Below are 20,324 nucleotides of genomic sequence, written 5' to 3'. Positions count from 1 at the left end.
TGTCCCAGATAAGTATATGACTCCACCTTTTCAATTACTGCTCCTTCAATCATTATTTCCCTTTCCGTGGCATACTTGTTCATCATTACTTTTGTTTTAGCCATATTCATCTTTAGTCCAAAATCCTTACTAACTGTGCATAACTGATTAAGATTTTCCTCTAATTCTTTGGGATCGTGGCTTATGACCACAATGTCATCTGCAAATCGTAAATGGTTTAGGTACTCTCCGTTCACATTGACTCCTTTCTGCGACCAGTCTAATCTTCTGAAAGCTTTCTCAAGGGCAGCAGTAAACAGCTTCGGAGATATTGTGTCTCCTTGTCGGACTCCTTTCTCGATTTTAAATTTCCTACTGTCTTTGTCTAGTCTAATAAAGGATGTAGCACTCTCATATATTTTCTTCAAAATCATAATATATGGAGTATCTATGCCTTGTCTTTCCAGTGCCCCAAACATTGCCTTATGCTGTATGGAGTCAAATGCCTTTTCATAATCCACAAATGCCAGGCATAATGGTGTTTTATATTCATTTGCTTTCTCCATTAGCTGTGATATTACGTGAAGGTGATCCATAGTTGAGAATCCTGTCCTAAAGCCAGCTTGCTCTTTCGGTTGATTCTCATCAAGTATTCTTTCTAATCTGTTAGTAATGACCCTTGTGAACAACTTGTAGATATGGGATAACAAGCTAATTGGTCTATAATTTTCAATTTCTGATTTATCTCCTTTCTTATGCAGCAAAACTATGATTGCATTATTCCACTGCTTAGGCATCACACCTTTTCTAATGCACTTTGTGAAGAGCCTTGCCAGTTTTTGTGTTATGTCTCTTCCTCCCAATTTTAACAACTCTACAGTAACTTCATCTTCCCCCGGGGCTTTCCGATTCTTCATTTTCTTCAATGCATGTTCTACCTCATCAGGAAGAATACCGGGTATGTTGTATGTGTCGCTACTTTGCAATCTATCTTCCCCACTGCTGGTATCATTCCCTCGCTCCTTGTATAATTCTCTATAGTAGTCTTCTGCTATTTGAATTATGCCTTCTCTGCTGTTTATAAGTACATCATCGCTATTCTTCAGTTTCAGTATCATTTGTCTTTCTGTATTACTGCTCATGGCTGCTGATTTAAATCCTTTGTTTTCCCTTAATGCTTGTTCTACTTTTCTTGTGTTAAATCTTCTTATGTCCTCTCTGAGTCTCTTTCTAATGGCTTTGCATAACTCAGTATACTCAATTTTCTCCCTGTCAGTGTTTTTCTTGCTCTTCATTTGTCGTCTTTTGTTCATCATGACAAGTGTTTCTTGACTAATTTTTTCTTCTTTGGATTTCTGTTTCCCTATAGGTTTCTTGGGCTTTATCACTTTCAGAAAGTTGTAATATTCCTCGTCGATATCTTGGTCCTGAGCAGTCTGCAGAAGCTCAAACTTTTTCTTCAGTTCCAGTACATACTGCTTTTTCTCCTCCTCTGTTATTTCAAAGACCTTTGTATTATTTACTCGAGTCAGTTTTTTCCTTTCCTTTCCTACATCTATATCAAGTGTACATCTTACCATTCTGTGATCACTTCCAACATTTACCTTATTCAGGACGGTAACATCATTCACAATATATCTTCTGTTAGTGAGGATGAAGTCGATTTCATTAGTTGTTAATCCATTTGGACTCTTCCATGTCCACTTTCTGTTCACCCTTTTCTTGAAAAAAGTGTTCATTACTGACATTCCTTGAGATTCTGCAAATTCCACAAGTCTTTCACCTCTTTTATTTCTTTCACCAATTCCAAAATTTCCTATAGTTCCTCTTTCTGCGCTGTTTTGCCTTTTTCCAACCTTAGCATTGAAGTCCCCCATAATAATAGTGTAGTGGGTTTTCTGCTCATCTAGAAGACTCTCAATTTCAGTGTACATTTCTTCAACCTCTTCATCATCATGGCTCGATGTTGGTGCATAAATCATTATAATCTTTAGCTTGTACCTCTTAGAAATCTTGAGTATTAGTCTTGACACCCTTGGTGACGTACTTTTGAATTCCAAAATGTTGTTTTTAAAATCTTTATGGACCAGAAACCCAACTCCACCTTCACTCCTTTCACTTGGCAGATTTCCACTTGATAAACTTATAAGTGATTCATTTCTTCTTCTTGTTTCAGCCAAACCGATGATATTCCAATTCACATTTTCTAATTCCTTTTCCAGCTCTAATATCCTGTCTTCACCGATGAGTGATCGTACGTTATAACAGGCCAAGTTCAATTTCCGTGCATGGCAGCCTTGTTGTACCCAGAGATTGTTAGCACCCTCTGCTTCCACTCTGATCCTCTCGCTGCCGTAAGAGGGAGAGTGAAAGCTGCTGGGGACTGAGGGCCATTTGTATTGTTGTGCTCTCATTGCTGGAGGGTTTGGTCTTTTCCTCTTCACGCTGACCAGGCGTCTTGAAGAGAACCACTCTACACGTTCGTTGCCACCTAAGTGACGTAACAGGGCTTACCATCGAGAAGGTGTGCATGAGTGGATTTTAGGGAGGCAGGCCAACCGGACTTCTCCTAAATCTTCTGTAATAGAGAGATATTGGATCCATCAGTGTTTTAGGCTGAGTGTCTGATAACACACAGGATACCTGTTCCCCTCTAAGCCCCCTATTAGGGGTTACTGATTTCTAATCTGTATTGACATAAGTACATCACAAATAATGCTTTCGCTACATCTAAAAAAACTGGGTTTTCTCTTTTGATCTTGTCATTACTTTTTTTCCAAACAGCTACCCACTCTGTACAAATCTGAAATCTGCCCTACCATGAAATATTGTTCCGATATCTGGAGTGGTGTTGCCAAAACCACTCTCAGGCTTCTAGATTCCATTAAAGAGGGCAGTTAAGTTAATTAATGACTTATTTTAGTTGATTTTAGTCATTAATTAACTTAAAGTTAAGTTAATTAATGACCCATCTCTAACAAAATCTCTCCGTTCTCTTTCTCATAGATGTTCTCTTTTTGCTACATGCCTTTTCTATAGATACTTCCATGGACACTGTTCTTCTGAATTGGCTTCTTTAATTTATGTTCTCCCTCTCAAGCCACTCAATACATGAATAGCAACCAGTCAGCATCCTTTTACTGCAAAACTTTAAACTCACAGAAGAGCCTTTCTTCTTTCTCATTTATTCATTCAGCTTCCGTTTTCTGGAACCACCTCCCTTCATACGTGTTTCCTGAAGATTACAATCTACAGAAATTCAAGTCTAATGTTAACAAGTATCTTCTTTCATCTTCTGATCCTTCAACCTTCACATTGTATTAAGAACTGTAGGTTCTAATACTTTTGTGGTTTTTTTTTTTTTTTTATGTGAACCCCAAACACGAGAGGTATTAATTAAAAAAAAAAAAATTTTAGTGGTTATATACCCCATTGTATTTACAGGGTACTTTTTGGCTTTGCAAATACAGTAAACCCCCGCTATTTGCGGTATCTGTATTCGCGGTTTCGCATATTCGCGCTCGCTGATTTAATATAAAATGAAACCTAAAAATATGTGAATTTTAAAGCGCCGTGAACATTTTCCGCCATAAAAAAACATGGGCGTGGCTAAAATTATCTTTCCTGGTCAAAACAGCGCTCAGTGGGTGGGGGAGTAGGGTGACAAAATTGCGAGCGTGGCTTTTTCTCGCTAATTCTTGTTTAGTATGTGTTATGCGCTTGTCATGGAAGGTTTCGTCGTTTGCTTTTAATTTATATGCTTATAAACTGAATAAATTTATCAATTTATAAATTGATAAATTTATTCAATATTTATTCAAAAAATTTATTTAAAAAAGAATTTTATTTTAAGAAAGAAATTTATTTAAAAAAGAATTTGAATAAATTTATTCAAAAAAGAATAAATTTATTCTTTTGTAAGCATATCAATTTATAAATTGATATGCTTACAAAAGTGATAAATCTACCGTTTTGCAGTGTAAAACAGACTTTTTCGAGTGTGTTAATGGAAGAAAGTGGCTTTATTGTGGACCAAGTTCTTTCTAACCCATATAAAAATATGGCTACGAATAACAAGGGAAATGTGAAAAGATCAAAGAAGGTGATAACATTAGCGAATAAAATTGAGTTATTAGATAAAATTTCTAATGGTGAAAGTGTCTCCTCAGTGGCAAAACATTATAAAATCAATGAGTCAACGGTACGATCAATTAAGAAATCGGAAGAAAAAATCCGCCGTAGTGTCCGTGAAAACGTGCTAATTAATTGCTTCAAAAATTTGCTCTGTAACTCGTGATGTTAAATTAGAAAAAATGGAAAAGGCTTTAAATCTGTGGATAGAAGACCGAACTCAAAATAAAATTCCGTTAAGTTCACTCATCATCCGTGAAAAGGCAAAACTCCTTTATCAACACTTCAGCGAAACTGGTGGTAGCACTAGAAGGATAAGTTTTTTAGCTAGCAAACATGCTGGTTTGAAAGATTTGTTTGAAATTTCTAATAAATATTACATTTAATATTAAATTGTTTCTTATTTTCATTTCGATGCCATATGCTTGCATTTCACTATGTGCTGTCTATGTACATAGTCATATTATGAAGGTACATATAATACATATAGACAAAATTTTAGACTGGTTTTTCTTATATATTTCATACTTTGGAATGGAACCCCTTCATTACTATGGGAGCCATAACTCAGTATTCGCGTTTTCGGTATTCGCGGCATTTCTCAGGAACTTAACCCCCGCGAATAGCGGGGGTATGCTGTATATGCCCCATTGTATTTACAGAACAGAGTACTTTTTGGCTTTGCAATTTGTGGGTTTTGTGTGTTTGATTTGTGTAGCATTTGAAAAAAAAATAAATAATTTTACTACATGTATTAATATCCATTACATATAAAAGTACTTAAGAAATCGGAATAGAGATCTACACAAATTACAAACCTTCAGAACACCAGACTTAACAGCTTCATTAAATGCTAAAGCTATACGAATCCTCCCTTTCTCATCAGCATATAAAATGCGAGCTTGTGATCCGACAACCTATTTAAAAAAAAAAATTAAAATGATGTATATATATATATATATATATATATATATATATATATAAATTTATTTTAGTATGCTTAGACATAAGTTCCTTAATTCAGTAAAATCCAGCACTACTTTACATTCCAGAATTCTTTCAAATCCAATCATTTTACAAAAAAAAGAAAAAAGAAAAATCAACATTTTACAAGCTGGAAATATCAAAATAGCAATCCAGGGCTAAGGTAAAGAAAGTCAACATGAGAACCATGCCAAACTATGGGAAACTTACCGGACAAACTGGTAGGCTGCTACCGCAGTTTCTCCCTGCATTTGCAGTAGACAGACAGTGCATGTTATTGGTAATGGCAGTAGAAGTTGAAAATGATATACTGATTGACATATAGACATGACAGACAATGTAATGACAATATTTTTTCTCATTATTAAATGCAGATTATCGGGAGTTGATGAGCTTTGTCGCTATTAAAAACCATATTACTGATTTCTTTATATGTTTATAAGATTAGGTTTCCTAACCTAACCTTAAAGGTTAAGTTAGGAAAAAAAGAAAAGGTTTACCGGTTTTGGCTAAATTCAGAACAGGGTATGCAATTCGTGAAAAAAGGGTTAAGTTATGTTATGGTGGAGTGTGTACCCTGTACTGAATTTTTTTTATCAATGTGTCTTTATTTTTCATTATATTTACTAACCTGAGCTTAAATGTTAGGTTAGGAAATAACAGGAAAAGAAAGAAAGATTCTTTATATATATGTGTATCGTAACATCAATCAATCACTTAGCACTATGATATTATCATCTTCTGTTTACCCATCAATCAGTACATCATTTGTCACACCTATGTACATCGTCTGTCATTGAAGTGGTTTCCCCACTCCAAGACTCCAACAAGCAAAGTGGTGCAATTGCACCAGACATAAGCACATTACAAATAATGATGTATCATCAACCACCTGGTGTTTGTTAGCCTTATTTCTTTCTTTATTCAATAATAGGCATTCACTTTTACAAGCAATCAATGCACAGTGGGAACGGTACCTATGGACATTATTATAAGCATTGGTGAGAATGCAATCTTGGTTTTCTTTTCTTATTATTTCCTAACCTAACATTTAAGGTCACATTAGGAAATATAATGAAAAATAAAGAAACCTTGGTAAAATCCAGAACAGGGTGTGCACACCAGCGTAATAACATAACCTAACCCTTTTTTCACTAGACTGCTTGAATCCGTTCCGAATTAGTGGAGTAAACTAACCTAACCGTTTTTCACTAGCTAAAAATGACAGTCTATTAAGAAACCCACATTAAAATGAACCCACCCAATTTAAAACACCAATGGTCTAGAATGTGCACCCTGGTCTGAATTTAGCCAAAACCAGTAAACCTTTTCCTTTTTTCCTAATCTAACCTTTAAGGTTAGGTTAGGAAACCTAACCTTAAAAACATACAAAGAAATCAGTAATATAGTTTTTATAGAGCGAAAACATTCATGAACTCCGATAATTTGCTTTTAATAATGAGAAAAAAACTAATCATTACATCGTCTGTCATGACTACGTGTCAATATATCGTTCTCAACTTCTACTACCACTACCAATAACACACACCATCTGTTTACTGAGAATGTAGGGAGAAACTGCGGTAGCGGCAAACCAGTTTGTCCAGTAAGTTTCCTGTAGTTTGCTATGGTTCTCGTGTTGCCTTTCTTTACCTTCGGGCATTTCAGCACCCATATCAGTGCTCACAATTGTCTTTAAGGATCCATGCAAAAAAAGTCCTCTCTTTATAAGAAGCTTGCAGAACCATCTTGTCCTTTAATGTGTTTTTGTGGCTAGTAGGATTTAAATTGCAGAAATAATGAAATGGTCTTAATTCTCACAATAAAATAAACTTATCTTTACAACGAGCCCTGGTATTGCATTACTTTCAAATAGATAACCTTGCCAAAAGGTTACCTGTTAATTGGCTACACCATTTGTTTAAAAGACAAGGTTGCCATGACAACCTGTTCCATGAGTAACAGGTCCCTCATCAGATGGCAGGTGGTCTCTGGTGACAACACACAGATAAAACTTGCTGATAAAGTTAAACACACAGATAAAATACAGATAAAGAAGTTGTTCAATGCCAGCTGCTATGCATGATATACAATCACAGTTTTCAAAGTTGTAATATAGCTAAAGCTATCTGTTTCATCTGTACACTGTTGCTAGAGACCACCTGGTATCTGATGAGGTACCCAGTTATTCCTGAGACGGGCTGTCATAACAGTGTCTAATCTTTTAAACAAATATCCAATTACAGTATCCTTTTGGGAGGCCATCTGTTTAGAAGCAGTGCCATACCAGGAACACTCATTACAAAGTCAAAGTTTTCTCTGAATGTTGTGCTAATTAATTTTTAAATATGACACCATGTCTCCAAAACTCTTTTTAAACTTTTACCATTCTCTACCCATCATACAGTGAAAAATTTAATATAATGATATCCTGTGAGTTCTATAAACATGCACCAAGCTGATGAACTGAAAAGGATCCATGTCAATTTGGTGCAAAGAAAATTTGTATGACAGTTCCATGCATAACAATTTGGTATATGCAAAAATTCAACATGGCAGTTTGGTGTATGTGACAATTTGTTCATAATATTTTGCTTTATGTGACAATCTGATGTATGACAATTCAGGGAATTCCATGTGAGAATTTTGTGTATGACAAAGCAGGACAAAAAAATGCAAACTTTTAACATGCTGTGCTGTAACTGGTTAATTTAGCGATCGTGGTACAGTTCCTTTCGGGAGGAGGGATAGCTAGCATATATGCATAATGCACCTGCTGTTTTAGCATATATGCATAATGCACCTGCTGTTTTAGAATATATGCATAATGCACCTGCTGTTTTCAATGTCCATCTGCAAGTAATAATAACTTGACTCCTACTGGATGGATTCTCATAAAATTTTATATTTAGCTCTTTTAGAAAGATTTGTTGAGCCCTACTAAATTTCATTAAAAATATAATTGAATAATCTCGTATAATAAACCCAATTACACTAGCCAACAAAAAAAAAAAAATTTTGTCATACCTCCACAATTAAAATATGTGATTCTGGAGGAAATAAATGCACTGATTCCGAAAATCATCATAAGATGTCTCTACCACATCTAAATCAAAAGATGTACCAATGTTTGATATTAAAATAAAGGGATATATTTGTATAATTCAAGTTTTTAATACAAGTGTCAAATTATACATTCTCTATAACTCATTTAACTTCAGAAAAAATATCATAAATCATTGTGAAATAGTTATATTTCAATAATATATAAACAGCATACCTATACTTGTCCTTAAAAATTTTGCTACTAGGGGATTTTCTCTTGTATTCCTGCTTACTCTCCCTCATAAGGAACCAGCAGTAATCCCCCATCATTACAAGATCCCAGTACCGCTTTTCCATTATTGAAATATCTTATGAAACTGCTCCCCTTGTTCATCTTTCACATCTTCAAGATTTTCAGGGTAAAATTCAAGATCGGAATGAAGAAAATTAATTTTCAATGACATTCAACATCCCATGTTTTTGTAGCACTTGAGTAAATTAGACACCAACATTTCTTAGTTTTCTTCTATTACCCAAAATAGCATGTACTACAGCCTTAAATGATTGCCAAGCTGCCAATTCAACCTAATTTAAATGGGTTTAAACACATCAACTTTCAGGAGTTTCCTAATTTGGGGTCCTACGAAAAATCCTTCCTTAAATTTGGTATATGTTAAATTAGGAAAAACACTTCCCAAGTACAAATCCATTACCTTCTTTATCTAGTCCCTTCACAAAATTTTTCATTAAGCCAAATTTGATGTGCAGGGGTGGAAGAAAAACCTTGTTTGATTGCACTAAAGGAATATATTTTACATTACATTGTCCTGGTATGAACTCGTCCTGCTTGTCCCAATGTTGCACAACATAATATTCTTTTGTCACATGGCTGTCTCACAAACACAAAAAACAACAATATTTTGTGACCCCCCCCCCCTGCAAACCAACAAGCGAACCAGTAACCTTAAGATCACTGCATATGTTCCAACCATAATCCCGGTATTTTATAGCATGTAGAACCTTAGACGTGCTTTCGTGACTTTCTTTAAGTCTAACTGAATGAAACACAAGAACTGATGGAAATTCGTTGCCATTATGAAGCAAAACTCTTTAAAACTTAATTTTGAGGCATCAATGAATAAACGCTATTCATCTGACTTATGCATGACACCTAGTTCTTTCAGAAGTCCAATAATGCCTTTGCAAAAACACCTACTGTCCTCCATAGCAAAATATATCGAAAACTTTTCATGTCTTTTTTCAAAACACTGAACTCTTTATTCCTACTGTGAGTATATTCCACTGCTGTAACCTAGAACCTAATAGTCCAGTTGTTCTTTCAGCAAATTTAAGTCTGGAACCAAATCATTCAACTCATCTTGTTTGATTAAATGTACCTCACTACCTGAGCTTATTGGCTGATAGACGATATCATGTGAAGTGGAGGCTTCTGGGGAATCCTCAACTTGAACTTGATCACTATTATCTTCCCCACTACTGTTATCCCAAGTATTGGGGAGCACTGGTACTGGCAAATCGTCACTGTGTGGAACAGGCCAATTTGCAGAAGGTATATTTGGATATATTATAGCATGTTTGCTTTTTTTTAGACATACCAGATATATTTGTCATACACAAGTAGCAATCATTAATGTGGTTAGATGGTTCTGCCAAACCATGTGTGGACTGCAAATGGTAACGCATTGAGTTTGCCATATAACCACTTCCTAAGTTTGTTGTACAGGTTATACAACACTTGTGAAGTACACAAGGTTTGTCTTGATCACCAATTTTACATCCAAAATAAAAAGGATACGAACATTTTGTAATATCATAGATATTTTTTCTTTGAGTCTTTAGGGTAAACCATCCACAAACATAAAAATTGTCTGGATGATTAATACACTTCCTATGTGTCTGCTTATTCATCATAGCACCAAATGAATTTCTGAAAACGTAAATTCAATTTTGAACACTACAATATAAAAACAACACAAATTCAATTTTTATCACTACACGGTACACAGACATGGAAATTTACTAGTTATACTCGTGTGAAAACACTGAAAGGAAAAATATTTGTGAATCGGCAGATAGAGCCAAAAATTATTTTACTGCTACTGCAAGGGTTGCAGGCTGCACCCTCCTACTCTCAAGGGGCTGTTTATGTTTGGAAGATAGATTTACAACCCTGAGAACGTCAAGATCAGTTAATACCTGGAACACCTTAGCACAGCTTACAAAAATCCTTAACAAAAATGTAGGTGCGCTCTCTTCAAATTGTAAATTGTTGCATTGAATATGATTAAAGAGATCTGTGTGCTCTGGATTCATTATTACTATTGTGGATTATTGCAGACACAGAGCAAAATGGAGACAGAATAAATAATGACAAGTTTAATATTAATTGGAAAACACACATATATTAAATTAGATACATATAAAAGCTTTCAGTTAGTTTGACTGATGAAGGTTAACAAACTAACCGAAAGCTTTTGTATGTATCTAATTTAATATATGTGTGTTTTCCAATTAATATTAAACTTGTCATTATTTATTCTGTTTCCATCCATTTCGTTCTGTGTCCGCAATAATCCACAATAGTAATGTTGCATCGGAATTTGAATATAAGAACTATAGGTAGAAGTCTGATTATGTTTATCAGAAGAAAATAGAGGCCAGAATCAATTGCTAAAATTAAGAGAATCAGCTTATATCTGTTAAAATAAATCAGTACATCATACATTACCGACTAGATTATGCGAAATTGGCATATTTTGGTAAAACGTTACTCCCTTTATATTTAATAACTGTGACGTGATGTGAAACTATCGTGGTGATTTTCAAAATCTACACATAAAAATTGGTTAAAAACAGTATTTAAGTTCTTGGAGGTAAAAATCATGTTATTATTCCTTTTCCATCTGCCCACATGTAATAACGTGACTTTCAATGAATGGATTTTCATGAAATTTTACATTTGGTTTTTTTTTTTTAGAAAAATTTGTTGAGCCCTCCCAAATTCCATTAAAATCAAACCAACAGACCTTCCTAGCATGGATTGTTAGTAGCTACTAATTGTTTTTAACTAAATTGTCATATGCCAAAGTGAAAATATTCAGTGAAATGTCATGCTTAACTGTCTTGCACCCAAATGATGTGATCCCAATTAATAAATATAACCAAAGTGACACAGTATATTGTACAATCCTCTCCAGCAATATCCATTCCTGTGTTCATGGAATGGATAAACAACATTAACACATGACCCATATAACCCAAGGTCCATTAACTTCTTTTCACATTGGTTAATGGCCGACATTATATCTCAGCTTTAGTTAACTTGTCTTTTACTATGAATGAAGCAACATTCTCTTGTGTCAATGTATCTTCAATTTTCCGATTTCATTACAAAATGACTGAGCAAAATGCCAGTTATTCTGTTCAGCATATCAGTCATTTTGTCTTCCAGCTCTTATAAAGCCAACATCAGCCTAACTTTGGGCTAATAAATATACCACCCTTCACTTTTGCATCAGACAATTTTGAAAACAATGTATATGCATGAAGGTGTCATCTTGAGGATCAATGTTTTAACAAATTGTGTGACCAGTCCCAACTTGATAAGGAGTGATGAAAGCAAGACTTTGTTAAATGGAACTGAGGGACTGTTTAGTCCACTGTGTGTGCCACACTGCAAATTAATTCTGGCAAGACATTCTCCTCTCCTGAAGTGCTGATCTACTATCCTGCTGTCCTAGAACTAGAGAAGGCAAGGGAACTTGGTGAAACAACCTTCCAAAAGGAATCCACACAGTGAAGCCCCAAACAAACAAACAAATATCCCATTTATATTTGCCTTACTTAATCTTTGCTAAAACATGCAAAATAGCAATTTCTTCATAAAAGACCAACCAACTCTAAAGTCTGGGTGCGAGGTTAACCTGGGCAGACATTGCTCCTTAAAGCTCTTCAAACAGAGAAGTTTTTCCTGATTTATTTTCTGCTTTATTAGATTAAATTGTCATATTAACTTATTTTCTAGAGTAGCTTTATATTCCTAGTTACGATACTTAGTTTAAAGTTTAACTTAGACAGAGATTTCGTAGATATTACTTAGTATCGGTAACGGTATCAAATCCACGTGTCACAAATTGAACGAGAGGTCTTTTAACCAAATTTAGTCGATTTATTAACCAATTGTTATATCAAATTATCTTCTATAAGTAGATTATAGACCTAGTCAGGATCCTTAGTTTATTCTAAATTGAGATAGCGAGATTTCGAAGCTAATCAATATTACGAGTCAGTAGAAATACCATTCGTGAATTCCCGCCATTTTTACACGATAGCATAAGCTTAGTGTAGTATACTGCATAATATAATATTGTCAATTAATCAGTAAATCTATTAATCTTGATAAACTTTATTGTCAATTAAATTGTATTTTTAACTCTATAAATATATATAACGACTTAATCGTAACAAATAATTAATACATAACTATAGTGGTACACGTGATACGGAAGTTGTATAAAGGGAACACTAGATACCGAAAAAAAAAAAAAAAAAAAATATATATATATATATAACATAACTGTTTTGGGATATAACTTAAGGATTTAATTTTTGTTTTAAATTTTATTGAATTAAATTGGAATCATGACTCTGACCAGAGCAGCAAAGCAAAAGGCTCAAGCTAATGGGAGTGCTGTGGTTCAGGGGAGAACTGAGGGGGGCAGTTGCCCTCTGAATCACAGTCTATTAAAATGCACTGTTTGCTTGATGTTTGTGGAGCAGTCGGGTACGGGACATGATACTGCCAAGGGGGATGCTTTGTGTGTGCACGATGTAAGGAGTGCAAGGAAATCAGGCGACAACTCAGCGTTGTTATGGGCCTTTATGAGACCTTGAAGGACAGGGTGGATGCCCTCGAAGGAAATAAATTGAGGGGCCCATCAAGCTCTCAGCTGCCCACATCAACGCCAGAGCTTGCACTTGGTCATCAGGCAACACAGGGGTAGCCCCCTAGGCAGAATGCGCTGGTCCCACAGGAACTAGTAGTTGTTGGTGACTCTATTGTCAGGGAAACGGGGAACATGCTTTGTAAAAAGGATAGGTGGAATAGGACCAGGGTATGTCTGCCAGGGGCAAAGGTTGATGACGTTGTAGAGCGGATATCATCTTTTAAGGGCACAAAAGGTGATATAGTTGTACACGTTGGCACTAATGATATTAAGAGTAGGAGACCAGCGGAATTACTTAGCAAGTACAGGTCACTGTTGAAAAAAAGCCGTGAATTAGGGTTGAACTTGAATGTGTCTGCAATTCTGCCCAGACACGATAGGAGGGAGTATATGATGAGAGCCTTGTCGATCAATTCGGCCCTGGAGGGATTGTGCAAGGCTCAAGGGGTAGAATTTTTTTCAGCCTGGACTGTACTTGTTAACAGGAGAGATTGCTTCTACAGGGATGGGATACACTTAAATAGAAAGGGTGCAAGAATTTTTGCTGATGCTGTCGAGGCAGTGTTAGGTGGGTCGGAAAACTGCTAGTTGGGGGGGATACAAGGACTAATAGATTAACAGTAGCCACTGGCAGAGGTGGAAGTGATTCTTGCACTGCTTCTATTCAAATGAGCAGAAGTCTGAAAAACAAGATGCAGGATATTTCAGAGACTGCTGGTAGTCATTGCGTTACAAGTAAACACATGGGTTGTGTTAGGGTAGCTAAGAATAGAAACAGGTGCATGTATACCTGCATGTACACCAATGCTAGGAGTTTGGTAAATAAATTTGATGAATTTGAGGTATTGCTCAAAACATCAAAGGCAGATATTGTTGGGATATCAGAGACGTGGTGTCACACAGATATAAGTAATGCGGAACTGGAATTTGGGGAATACAATGTATATAGAAAGGATAGACAGGACAGGAGGGGAGGAGGGGTTATGCTATTAATTAAGAAACACATAAAGTCAAAGGAAGTGAAGCCAGTTGACATCGATGGACAGGGCAGTGTCGAGTCAGTTTGGTGTGACATAAGCATAGGGAAATCAAAATTGAGAGTAGAAGTGTGCTATAGGCCTAATGACTCTGATGAGTATAATAATATATTGTACAGGGAAATAGAGTGGGCCAGTAAATCAGAGAGTCTTATAATGGGGGATTTTAATTTCCAAAAGGAAATTAAAATCATCCAAAAAATCCACAAAAGCAAGGCTTTTGTGGATTTATTGGATGATTGTTTTCTACATCAGCATGTTCGTGAGGCAACAAGAGGGAGTAATACTCTTGATCTGATTATCAGTAGTGATTCTTCATGCATTAAGAACCTGCAGATAAATGAACCACTAGGTGGCAGTGATCACAGTGTGTTGAAGTGGGATTTACTCAAGGAGGTAACTACCATCAGAGGTAAAGGGAAGGGTTTTTGTTTTCGTAAAGGTGACTATGATGGTCTGAGACAGTATTTAAATTCTATACAGTGGGACCAACTGATGATGTTACCAACAGCAAACTCAAAATGGGAAGCATTCAAGGAACTAATCTTGGTGGCTACCAGGCTTTACATACCAACTAAGAAATATTGTTCAAGGTTTAGGCCTAAATGGTTGTCAGATGGACTAATGAGACATGTGGCAGAGAAGAAAAATGCATGGGATACATACAAATTAATGGGTGACATGGAAGCTTATGATAGACATAAGTTGGTCTGTAACCAAGTCACAAAGGAGATTAGGCAGGCAAAGGCAGACTACGAAAAATCCTTGGCAAAGGATGCAAAGAAAAACAGAAAGGAGTTCTTTACATACTTGAACTCGAGAAGGAAAGGGATGAATCAGATTGGTCCACTGGATATTGATGGTTCAACAGTTGAGGATCCTGCTCAGGTGGCTAACAATCTAAACGAGTATTTTGCATCTACATTCACGCATGAGGAGTTATTCAGGAAGGAGAATGATGTAGGTAAAGTAAACATTGGCAGTGAGCTGGATGATTTTGTAATAACTGAGAGGAAAGTGGAGGAGAGATTGTTGAGGATAAACATAAAAAAGGCACCTGGGGTGGATGGGATCTATCCAGTTATATTAAAGGAGGCAGCAAAGGAAGTATGCAAACCCCTAGCCATAATTATGAGAGCTTCTTTGGACTCAGGGGAGGTACCCATAGACTGGAGATGTGCAAATGTAACCCCAATTCACAAAGGAGGATCAAAGGCTGACACAAGTAATTATAGACCTGTTAGTTTAACTTCTGTTCCAGGTAAATTAATGGAGGCACTGGTTAAAGAAGCACTGCAGGATCATCTAGACAAGAATTCAGTTATAGCTCAGACGCAGCATGGTTTTGTTAAGGGCAGGTCTTGCCTGACCAATTTGATTGGATACTATGATGTAGTCACAAAAGAACTGGATGCAGGGAATAACTTTGATATTATATATTTGGATCTTAGAAAGGCTTTTGATACTGTTGCACATGGAAGACTGCTGCACAAATTGGAGCAGTGTGGCATTGGAGGCAAATTGCTGCTATGGATAAGGGGATGGTTGAGTGGCAGAAGACAGAGAGTGGTAATCAATGGACACTGCTCAACGTGGACTAATGTTATTAGTGGAGTTCCTCAAGGTTCAGTGTTGGGTCCATTGTTTTCGGTGTTTATGAATGATATTGATGATGGGATATCAAGTTTAATGTCTAAGTTTGCAGATGATACAAAGGTTGGCAGGGTCGTTAAGGACACTACTGACGCTATGCTGCTGCAACAGGATCTGGAAAGGTTGAACAGATGGGCTGAGAGGTGGCAAATGAAGTTTAACATTGACAAATGTAAAGTACTACATATGGGTAACAGTAACCCCAGAGCAATGTATCAACTCTGCGGTACTACACTGACAGTAGTGGAGAATGAAAAGGACCTGGGGGTAATTGTGCATGCAGATATGAAGTTCTCTGAGCAGTGCAGACGAGCTGCAAGAGTAGCTCATGGTGTCTTGTCAATGATATACAGGAATTTTTCTAGCAGGGATAAGGAGGTGATTATTCCCTTGTATAAGGCAATGGTTAGGCCACATCTTGAGTACTGTATACAGGTCTGGAGGCCTCATTTCAAGAAGGATGTAGAGCTGCTGGAACGGGTACAGAGAAGGGCAACAAGATTAGTAAATGGAACAAAGGGTTGCTCTTACGAAGAAAGGCTTAAGTTTTGCAAATTACAGAGTCTGGAGACTAGGCACCGGCGAGGTGATCTGATAGAGGTGTATAAGGCTTTGAATGGTTTGAGCATGCTCAATGCCAATGGGATTCTTCATCTTTCTCAGAATAATCACCTCAGAGGGCATAAATTCAAATTGAGGAAGGACGGATGTCGGATAGATGTGCGGAAATTTGCCTTTGGCCAGCGGGTGGTTGGTTGGTGGAACCGACTTCCATCACTTGTTGTTGAAGTTGATAGCCTAAACAAATTTAAAGCTCAACTGGACAGGTATTTCGAACGAACGGAGGGGTGAAATGGGAGTGGTGTGTGTTTTTTTTTTTTTTTTTTTGGCTGATGCTGAATAAGCTTGCTTTCTTGCATCATATGCCTCTACTAATGCTAATGCTAATGCTAAAAGCCCCACACAACAAAAATTAACGTGCCAAAAATCCTTTGAGCCTAAATTCGGCATAACAACCTTAGCGATCATACCCCCATGCCAACGCATATGTGTATGTATACACGTGTATGTAATTGTACATATGTATATATGTGTGTGTGCATCGTCACTAACCTAATGGGGCGCCTCCATAGCCAGGTGGGAAGGAGCAGCAGTGCGTAGCACACGCTTCTTGATTAGACCGGGGTTCGAGCCCGTCACAACCAAATACAAAGTGTGGAAAGGTCGGGAATGACCACCGCATATCCCCGAGCAATATGGCCTTAGTTGCTAATGCTCCAAATAACAAACAAACTAACCTAATGGATTTTTTTTTTTTTTTAGGTCCTAGCCGCCGAAATCTCAGGAAATTAAGCGGCAGGACCTGCCAGAGTAAATCTTAGTCTGCTGGTGTTTCCTGGTCTGCCTCCACGGGGCGAAAGTGGGGCAACGTTGGGCCTCAGTAGGGGTCCAGCGGCTAAACGACCAGATGAACAACGGTACATGACACTACACATATACAATATCCATACACTTTTAAATCTCTGGCATTTCCCAGCGAACTGGTTCACCCACAATGAAAGCAACGCGGAGATGGGGGAAACCCCTGGTGCCGTTTGACCCTAAACACACTTTACACTTACCTTTGGGTTGCCAGGCAAGCACTTTACCCACCTGGCTAGCCCAGTCAGCAGCAACACTGCACTGGCAGTCTTTTTGTACATTATTAATGGGTCTATCTGTCCACCATGTTTCATCTTTCACCATTAATAAGAAAAAAAAAAGTGTTACCTTACTTTTCAGAAACCCTCATATAAATAGCAGAGAAGGCATAATTCAAATAGCAGATGACTACTATAAAGAATTATATAAGGAGCGAGGGAAAAATGCCAACAGTGAGGAAGATGGATCACAAATTAGCAACACATACAACATACCCGATATCCTTCCTGATGAGGTAGAACATGAATTGAAGAAAATGAAGAATCAGAAAGCCCCGGGTGAAGATGAAGGGTTTTTTTTTTTTTTTTTTTTTATAATGGAAACCCCAAACATGAGAAGTATTATAACCTATAGTACTTAGTACCGTGCATGGGTTGGGTGTTGAGAACACAAAAGAAGATATTTGTTGACATTAGACTTGAACTTCTGTAGACTGTAATTTTCAGGAAATATGTATGAAGGAAGGTTGTTCCAGAAAACGGCAGTTGAATGAATAAATGAGGAAGATGCAAAGTTTGTTCTGTGAGTTTGAAGTTGGACAGTGAATGGATGTTGGCTGGTGGTGGCATGTGATCGGACTGTTTTGAAAGAGAGAGAGTAGGAATCATAGAAGCCAATTCAGAAGAACAGTGCCCATGGAAGTATCTGCAGAAAAGGCATGTAACAGAAACAGTAAATCTATGAGACAGAGTTCATGTGGACGTGTTTTGGTAAGGGGTGGCTCCAAGAATATGAGTTCATCTCTGCCTTGTATCTCTGTAAAGGACAGTACCACTGTAAGAGGACAAGAAATGTGAGTAGTATAGGTTTGTGTGTATTATGTGTGTGCTTTGTTGTTGTTATGTTCTGGCCACTTGGCTACCCAGAAGCATCAATCACCTGGACAGATGTCTTTTGGTACTCATCCACACCACGGGAAGGTGGGCCAGTCCCAATAGAGCACAGTGTCTTGATACGAGACTCTGACCCAACTGATGTTGCCAAAAGGTGGGCCAGATTTCTCTGGGTGCCCACTTCAGAGAGGGAAAAAATAAATAACCAGAAAAAAATTAATAAATAAATAAATAAATAAAAATCCCTGTGGTGAAAAAAATAAAAATAAAAAAATAATTCCCCGTGGTGAGAAAAAAAAAATATATTAACAGACAGAGAGTGCAGAGACTCTGTTAAAGATGAGTCATTAATTAACCTAACTTCCCTCTTCAGAATAGAATCTAGAAGCCTGAGAGGGGTTTTGGGGGCACCACCCCAGATGTGGAAACAATATTCCATGGCAGGGCGGATTTGTACAGAGTGAACAGCTGTTTGGAAGAATAGTAATGCCGAGAGCGAAAAAGAAAACCAAGTTTTTTAGATGCAGAGGAAGCAATATTTGTAATGTGCTTGTTCCAACAGAGATTAAAAGTCAGCGTAACCCCCAAAAGAGATATATCATCTTGCCTAGAAATCGGTTGTTGTTGTTGTTGCTATTTGGTTTTTAGGAGCATTAGCAACTAAGGCCATATTGCTCTGGGGATATGCGGTGGTCATTCCCTGACCTTTCTGCATCCTCCGTATTTGGTGGCTATGAGCTCGAACCCTGCAAAGAACAGGAGTAAGTTCAGGAGCACAGGTTTTGAGAATAAGTGGAGAAATACCAATCATGACCTGGAGCTTTCTTAGCATCAAGATTTGTCAAAATCCTTCTTACATCCTTTTGACGGAAGATCACAGGAGGCATTGAATGGAGCGTGCTGGGAATGGTGGGAGGTGTTTTATCAAGATCATTAATATATGAGTTGGAAGAAAAATGGGATGCTAGCAGGTCAGCTTTATCCTTTGCTGAAGTGACAATAGAACCATCTGGTTTTGAGAGATGTGAGCAGAGATGGGCAAAATTTGCGGCCAATAGCTTTGGCAAGAAACCAGAATGCTCGACTACCATTAGGGCAAGAAGCAAGTTTTCTAATCTTAGTCTGTTCAAAATCTAGTCGGGACTGATTAATAACTGCTTTAGAATTGATGCAAGCTCTGATGGAGGCAGAAAATGAAACTGAAGAATTGGAAACAAGCCAATCATGATATGCAACATTCTTCTCTTTGAACAGCTTTAGCACATTTATTGGAAAACCAAGGTTTAGATAAAGAACTAGATTTTAAGGTGGAATAAAGGATTCCATTCCTACAAAATTAATTTCACTGACACGATCTGAGCAAACGCTGACATCAGAATTTTTGAAACAGTAATAAGACCAAGGAAAGAAAAGATATCATACAGGTCATCCCATTTTGCATTCTTGTAAAAACAATACAAGGTTGGGAATAGCCATGAGATAAAGGCTCCATTGGAAATGAGACAATCACCAAGTTGTGATCTGAGGTACCTAAAGAACCACTCACTTCAACAGCATACATCACTGTAAAGTTGTTAAAATTGGGAGGAAGAGACATGACAGAAACTGGCAAGACTCTTCATAAAATACTTTAGGAAAGGAGTGACACCTAAGGAGTGGCATAATGCAATCATAATTTTACTGCACAAGAAAGGAGATAAATCAGATACTGGAAATTATAGACCAGTTAACTTGTCACACATCTACAAGTTGTTCACAAGAGTCATTACTAACAGATTAGAAATAATACTTGATGAGAATCAATCAAAAGAGCAAGCTGGCTTTAGGACAGGATTCTCAACTATGGATCACCTTCATGTAATATCGCAGCTAATGGAAAAAGCAAATGATTATAAAACACCATTATAACTGGCATTAGTGGATTATGAAAAGGCATTTGATCCCATACAGCATAAGGCAATATTTCAGGCACCTGGAAAGACAAGTCCAGAGAC

General features: G+C 37.1%; 1 protein-coding gene across 2 annotated transcripts in view; it reads right to left on the bottom strand.

Annotated features, from left to right (window-relative positions):
- LOC150086861 (urocanate hydratase-like) overlaps nt 1-20,324 on the bottom strand; it is a 379,529-nt gene that overhangs the window by 101,596 nt on the left and 257,609 nt on the right. For both annotated transcript variants that reach the window (XM_090371633.1, XM_090371634.1), the window contains exon 17: nt 4,929-5,027. In XM_090371633.1, coding sequence (XP_090227759.1) covers nt 4,929-5,027 — 99 coding nt within the window. The remainder of the gene's footprint in view (nt 1-4,928; nt 5,028-20,324) is intronic.

The sequence above is a fragment of the Mastigoproctus giganteus genome, chromosome 4 (assembly GCF_048544385.1).
Source record: "Mastigoproctus giganteus isolate SK-2022 chromosome 4, ASM4854438v1, whole genome shotgun sequence".
In the NCBI taxonomy this organism is placed as follows: domain Eukaryota; kingdom Metazoa; phylum Arthropoda; class Arachnida; order Uropygi; family Thelyphonidae; genus Mastigoproctus; species Mastigoproctus giganteus.
This window is presented reverse-complemented; position numbering and strand designations above follow the sequence as displayed.